The sequence below is a fragment of the Ursus maritimus genome, unplaced genomic scaffold, assembly GCF_017311325.1.
Source record: "Ursus maritimus isolate PB19 unplaced genomic scaffold, ASM1731132v1 scaffold_17, whole genome shotgun sequence".
In the NCBI taxonomy this organism is placed as follows: Eukaryota; Metazoa; Chordata; class Mammalia; order Carnivora; family Ursidae; genus Ursus; species Ursus maritimus.
The window spans coordinates 48,416,251-48,423,708 of NW_024424119.1; the positions used below are offsets into that span (position 1 = coordinate 48,416,251).

General features: G+C 48.1%; 1 protein-coding gene across 1 annotated transcript; it reads left to right on the forward strand.

The window, feature by feature from the left end:
• Positions 1-1,827: 1,827 nt before the first annotated feature.
• Positions 1,828-3,388, forward strand: LOC103670467 (olfactory receptor 5C1). The gene has a single exon (XM_008698921.2). The coding sequence runs from the start codon at positions 2,432-2,434 to the stop codon at positions 3,386-3,388; it is 957 nt and encodes a 318-aa protein (XP_008697143.1). The 5' UTR covers positions 1,828-2,431.
• The last annotated feature ends 4,070 nt before the right edge of the window (positions 3,389-7,458 follow it).

A 7,458-nucleotide genomic window follows, 5' to 3' on the forward strand; every position in this document is an offset into this window, starting at 1 on the left:
AGAAGGATTAGTTCTGGATGTGTGGATGAAGCAAAAGTGAAGCAAATTTTTGAAATGCCCTGTGTCTCTTTAGCTGGGATCCCATCTTTTGTTGGAGCCCAGCAGTATGGTTCATATACATAAAAATGTACATACATATACATAAAAATCATCTTGTGCTTTTTCATCAATTTGTATATTTCTCTGAAAGTCATGTTTTCACGCCAATGTGTTTTTGAGATTTCTCCACACCGATACGTAGAAGTTGAATCCATTCCTGTTTAACTCCCATGCGCCTACTGATAAACATTTAGGCTTGGCTAATGCTTGTCCATTACAAACAGTCCAGGAGTGCATGTACCCTTGAGCATATCTCCTTGTATACGTGTGTGAGAGTTTTCAAAATAAACACCCAGAAGGAGAATTACTAGGTGTTATGGACCGATTGTGTCCTCCCCAGTTCATATATTGAAGTCCTACCCCTCAGTGTAATGGTATTTGGAAGTGGGGCCTTCTGGACAGAAATCAGGTTTAGATGAGGTCATGAGGGTGGGGTCCTCATAATGGCGTCCGTGCCCTTGTAAGAGAAGATCAGCTTGCTCTCCAGCTCTGTCTGCCGTTTGAGGATACAGCAAGGAAGCAACCATCAGCAAGTCAAAAAGAGAACCCTCACCAGAAGCCAACCATGCTGGCACCCTCGTCCCAGACTTCCCAGCCTCCAGAACCCTGAGAAATAAATGTCTGTTGTTTGAGCCACACAGTCTAGGGTGCTCATAGCAGCCCCAGCAGATTAAGACACTAGGGTATGCACACTGTGGGTCTTTAACTGCCAGATTCTCTTTCAAATGTCCCAATTTACATTTCCACCAGCACGACCTGACCAACATGTGACGTCATGAAATTTTTTCATCCAAGCTGTGCTTTGTAGGAAGATCATCCTCCTCGCCAGGCACAAGTAGGTGCCAAACACAAGAGAGGTCCTTCACATGCCCATCCTCCTGGGCATCACAGATCGCTGGGACCTACGCGTGACCCTCTTCCTGATTTTCCTAAACTTCTAAGGAAGGGGAAGAGCATTTACCTAGCTCCAGGCCCCATGCCGCACACCTAAAGCCTCTTAGAACCCTCCAACAGAAATAGTCTGATTCCTAGCATACACATAGGAAAGAGGCTGAGAGAAGTGACTTGCCCAAATGTACACACCAGAAAGCAGTGGAAACGACTCAAAACCAAGTCTGTGTGCTGCTTATGTTCATACGCTTCACTTTTATACATGCAACTAACACTTACTGAGCGCTGATCATACACCAACCCTGGGGATACACAAATGAATTGCAGGGCCATTCTTAGTGTGATGTAGTATTCGATAAATGTTGGTTGAATGAATATTGGATCAAGGAGCTCCAAGCCCACAGGAGAGAAAGACACAAAATGTGTGAATAGAAGGCTGATGTGCCATGACAGACATAAGCATCAGTGCAGCAGGGCACAAACAAGGGAGTAGTTTCATTCCCTTGGCGTGCACTAGGTAAGCCTCGGAGATCCACTTTGCTAAACACACAAAGAGGAAATGGATTCCAGGCAGAAGGAGCAAGTGCAAAGGCACAAGAGTGTGAAACGATGTTACACTTTCTGGAAACTACACTACTTTTGATTGCCTGAAAGATGCTTCCTTCCAGTAGTGAAGCAAGGCATTAGCTCAGTTCAGTTCGTTGATCCTTCATGAAAATGCCTACTGTGTACCAGGCCCTGTGGAAGAGAGGTCCTTCACATGCATTATCTCATTTAATCCTTGCACCCTTGTTTCCCATTACACAGATGAGAAAATTGAGGCTCGGAGAGGTGGAGAGTCTGGCCCTGGAATACATTCAAACCTTCTGTTCTGTCCACTCCTTGTTGTCTCCCTAAGATACTAGACCACTTCTGCACTCTCTTCACCCAGGTCTTACTCCAAAGGAAATGTGTCCTCCCAGAACCTCAAGACCCATTGCTAGTTACCCTTTGGGTCAGGAGACTCTTTCTGTCCATTTCATTGTCTCTTTCCCTCCTTAGGAAACTGGGAAGCAGAATGCATCTGGAGTCACAGAGTGTTCCATCCTTGGCCAGATGCTAACTATCACCCTACCCATCATTCGTTCATTTAACAAACATTTGTTGAGCACCTACTATGTGCTAGGCAATGTTCTCAGTACTGTGGATACAAAACGGAATAAGACAGACAAGATTTCTGCCCTCAGTAAGGTTATGTTGCAGTGACTCATCAGAGTTAGAAAGGAACGTTTGGAGAAGTTATGTGACTTCTCCAATGACACATAGCAATCTTGTTACATGAGTAGGATGGAAGCCTGAGTCTGCCTGCCTCCCAGTGCTTTCTCCTCCGTCCTCCATGATGGGCATAACCTATCTCTTACATCCCTCTTGCTTTACCTCTCCTTAGTCTCTGTCCAGCAGGATGACTACAGAGAACTTCACCTGGGTTACCCCTGCTGAATTCATCCTCCTGGGCATCACGGATCGCTGGGACCTACGCGTGACCCTCTTCCTGATTTTCCTGCCAGTCTACCTGGTGAGCCTGCTGGGAAATGTGGGCATGGTGCTGCTGATCCGTGTGGATGCCCGGCTCCAAATGCCTATGTACTTCTTCCTGGCCAACCTCTCCCTGCTGGATGCCTGCTATTCCTCAGCCATTGGCCCCAAGATGCTAGTGGACTTGCTGCTGCCCCGCGCCACCATCCCTTACACAGCCTGTGCGCTCCAGATGTTTGTGTTCGCAGGGCTGGCTGATGCCGAGTGCTGCCTGTTGGCAGCCATGGCCTATGACCGCTACGTGGCCATTGGAAACCCTCTTCTCTACACGACAGCCATGTCGCGGCGTGTATGCCTGGCCTTGCTGGGAGCATCAGGCCTGGGCGGGGCAGTGAGTGCCTTTATCCACACAACCTTCACCTTCCGCCTGAACTTCTGCCGCTCCCGGGAGGTCAACAGCTTCTTCTGTGACATCCCTCCGCTGCTGGCCATCTCCTGCAACAACACCAGTCTCAACGAGCTCCTCCTCTTCGCCGTCTGTGGCTTCATCCAGACAGCCACTGTGTTGGTCATTGCCGTGTCATATGGTTTCATTGTTGGGGCTGTGGTTCGCATGCGCTCGGCGGAGGGCCGTCAGCGAGCAGCCTCTACCTGCGGCTCTCACCTCACGGCTGTAGCCATGCTGTATGGGACACTCATTTTCATGTACCTGCGTCCCAGCTCCAGCTACGCCCTGGACACTGACAAGATGGCATCTCTGTTCTACACTCTTGTCATCCCAGCTCTCAACCCACTCATCTACAGCCTCCGCAACAAGGAAGTCAAGGAGGCAGTCAGGAGGTCTTGGAGCCGATTCTGCTGCCCTGGTCCAGAGCACCAGTAAGAGGTCCAAGGAGCTTGGTGAGAACTATGACAAGATAAGAGGATGCTTTCTGGCCCCTGTCACTGTGGGTAAAGATAGATGAACCTCTGCTTGGGTGTCTCTCGCCATTGCTGAAGGGACTAGAAAGGGGGAGAAGCTTGCAGAAGGGGGGCAAGAATCTCCCAAGGGGGTTAATCTAGGACAAGACCTAGAGCCAGAACCAAGGTCAGGTTAATGTGGCTGGTGAGCTGCCTTAGGTCCCTCAGTGTTCAAAACTTGAGGCCCTAGATGTTACCAGGTGAACTTGCTGGAAGTATTTGCCCCTTGTACTTCTAGAAGGCTGATTCCCAGAAACACCAGGTAAAAACTGTGTTGGCTCCAAGTGTTCCTAGATTCCTGCCCTTTTAAGGTTCTTCATGACCAGTGAGGCTGCTCCTGCTCTCTTTGACCCCAAGAGAGCATCTTCAGAACCCACTCATGCCAAAGAATGGGACTGAATCTGATAAAGCAAACACCCCTCCCTATTAGCCTATATATTCCATCTCTCGGGGAACTGACTGAACAGCACAGGAACAAACACAGCCTCATTCCTTAAAATCCAATAGTTAGGTTAGAATCTGGCCCCTGCTACATTAAGTCAGGCATATGATAAGATTAGGAAAGGGTCAGAATTATGGATGTGGTTAGAATAGGGTTAGGACTAGGGTTCTGGTTATGCTTAAGACTACAGTTAGGATAGGGGCTCCTGGGTGGCTCAGCCGTTAAGCGTCGGCCTTTGGCTCAGGGCGTGATCCCAGAGTCCTGGGATCAAGCCCCGCATCGGGCTCCCTGCCCCGCTGGGAGCCTGCTTCTTCCTCTCCCACTCCCCATTTGTGTTCCCTCTCTCACTGGCTGTCTCTGTCTCTCTGTTAAATAAGTGGAATCTTTAAAAAAAAAAAAAAGAAAGAAAAAGAAAGAAGGAAAGAAAGAAAGAAAGAAAGAAAGAAAGAAAGAAAGAAAGAAAAAAAGAAAGAAAGAAAGAAAGGAAGAAAAGGCTACAGTTAGGGTAAAGACAGAGCCAGGGCTGGATTTGGAATTTAAAAGGAATCAGATAAATTAAGGATTGAATTGAAGTTATATACATTTGGTTGATTTTAATTAGTAGTAGGTTTGGGATAAATTTGGGAGTCGGAATTTGGATAAACTTGAGCTCTGATTAGAAATAATTGAGGGTTAGTTTTAGAGTACAGGACTAATTAAGGCTGGAGTTCAGGTTTCACTTTTACTGCTAGAGTACATTTGGGTTAGAGTGTAGTCCATATCAGAGATCTGTTAGATAAATTAAATTGATGTGTGGATAAGGTTCATGAATAGTTTAGGTCATGGTCTAAAGTTATTATTGCACTTAATCTAGATTTGGAAGTAGATGAGAGTTAGACATGAGAAGAGTATTTTAAGTATCAAATTGACATGTCTTGGATCTTAATTTAAAATTTATTTTGTGTTATAGATAATGATTCATGCTTAGAGGTACAAGACGGTTATTGGTGCATTTACATTTCATTCACAGTTAGGAACATACTCAGATTAGCACGTGGTCCAGTACAATAAACTGCTCTGTGTTTAGATTACAACATCCAGAGGCAGAATCAGTGTTAGGAGAGGGAATGCCATAACCCTGACCTCTTGGGTAACCACAGTGCTCTCAGCTTGGGGTCACTCTGGACCCTTCTGACCCAATGCTCTTGGGATTTTCATCTACCCAGAGTTCACAATTTTGACAGACTTTGTCTTCCTGACTCAGTTACACATGGGTGAGGCTAAAGCACTGCATTCTGCCTGGGAAGTCCCTCCATGCAGAGGAGCAGGACAGGAATGGACCCCGGGAATTAGAGCAGTAGTGGAGGAAAGATGGAGCATGGCCAGAGCCAATGCCAGCTCCTGGCTGATACCCCCTCCAGTTCCCCTGATTTGGCTGTGATGAGACCAGGGGTGGAGAGATGTGGTTTCAAACTCTAATGGCTTCCCACAGAGTCTCTTCCTTCCTCCACCTCACCACTCCAATTTCCGTTCAAAGAGAAATCAGCCCCCGGGCACCAAGGCTACAGGAAGACCGAAAGTTCAGCCTAGCTCCCTAGGAAGGTGACGCTCCTTGTTACCAGGACCAGGACGCTCCCTCTCAGTACCGGTGGTCTTCTTGGGGGTCCTAGTGTCATGGAGGGAGGGATATGCACAAAACTGTCTCTTCATATCTTAGAGGATTTTATAGGTTTCCTGAAAGAGTCACCAACTTGTCCTGGTTTGCCCAGAGCTGTCCTAGTTTTAGTATACCAAGTCCCATGTCCTAAGAACCTGTGTGGTGCTGGGAAAATCAGAATGGTTGGTCACCTCCTGATGAGCTCGCATCTCAACGGCAGAGGGTACAATATCCTAGGTCAGCATATTACGATAAAAGTTCACCTACATTAAAATCCTTCCTCCCATCACAGACTTTGATAATCTTTTCCCAGTCCTTGCCTCCTTACCACTGTAACAACTCACGTGCCATGACAACGATCGGAAGCATTATGAGAAAAGTTGGCAACCTCCAGACTGAGAATATGAAGTTTGCCCCCAATTCCATAATGTTTATGCTTAAAGACCTCCTCTGTGGTCTTTTCTTCTTTGTGCATGTTCTTGGGCTCTCATGATGTGTATAGGCCCCACCACAATCAGGGAAGTTACTAGAGGCTTCTGGTCCCTTCCACTGTCTTGGCCCTACAGGATGTCCATGGGTCCTCCCACATGGTTAGCATCAGTGGAGCAGCAATAATGACAATAATAATTGCAGAAATAATTTAATAATAATAATGCACTAATTACAGAAACCCTACACATTAACGTGAGGTTGCAGGCTACTACGCTGGGCCTATTTGATAGAACAAACAAAAGAGAAGGGGAAGGGTTGGAAGGCAGTAACAGCCCAATAAGGAGGATAAGGGAAAAGAAACAGATTCTCGACCCCAAAGTGAAATGTCCAGTAAATTTCCCCAATTCTATTCAAATATTTCCCTTTTAAACCTCCTTCAACCATTTACCAAGATAAGCAGTCAGGACAAGAGCAGGCTTGGGGGGGTGGAACTGGGGGTCTGATTTAGGGCACTCACTGCACAAGGTGAGGTGGACCTTACAGGGTGGGTGGGAATTGGGAAAGAACAGCCCATGCGGGAAGGACAAATGGACCCAAAGACGTGGCCATGAAATGAGCCCAGAGTGCAGTAGACTTTAAGGACACCAACTGAACTGGCTTGAGAGGGACATAGTAGAAAAAAAGTAGAGGGAAGGATGAAGATTGAGGGTCTGAGAAGGATACCATGGGTGAGGTCTCGAGTAGGGGAATGTGGACTCTATTGAGCAGGCACTAGGGAATCACTGAAAGTGCTCATGTTCCAAACCACCCTTTATGGTTGTTCTGACACCAAGTCATGCAAAGCCATTCCTGCCTGGAATGCTGCACACAGCACCATTCCCTTCTGTCGACTACACACCCAGCAACACAGGCCCCTCCCCAACACAGAAACATCCATGCACAAAGAAACACTCTCCTGGGCTTGGCCACCCGCACAGACACAGACGCAGCTGCACACTCAGACACGCACTCGAGCTGCTTGCACAGAGACACAATCACTCTCTCCACACGCAGGCATCCAATCCTCAGTCACACAGCCATACACATCGCCAGTCACCAATCCCTCCCACACTCCTCCACTTCCTACAAGAAGCCACCGGCAACAGCGGAGGGTACAGGAAGGGTGGCCCAGGAAGCTACTGCTGTAGACCCCGGGCTCCCCTGCCCCCGGCCCCAGTCACTCTGCCTGGGGCTCAGGAGTCAGCCTGACCCTTCTTTCTGGCTTTCACAGGACAGGGACTGAGGGGCGGCACCCTCACTGTGCATGAGCTCCTGAAGGTCCCTTGAGTTGGAGGCGGCACCAACCACCCCTCCTCCCATCAAATTGGGCCCTAGAGAGGAAAAATAACAAGGCCCAGAGCTGAGCTGCCTCCTGCCCCAGGGGTGAGGGCCTGGGGAAGGCGCGGTGTTGCCTCTGCGGGGGAAAGCTAAAGTGTTCCCAGGG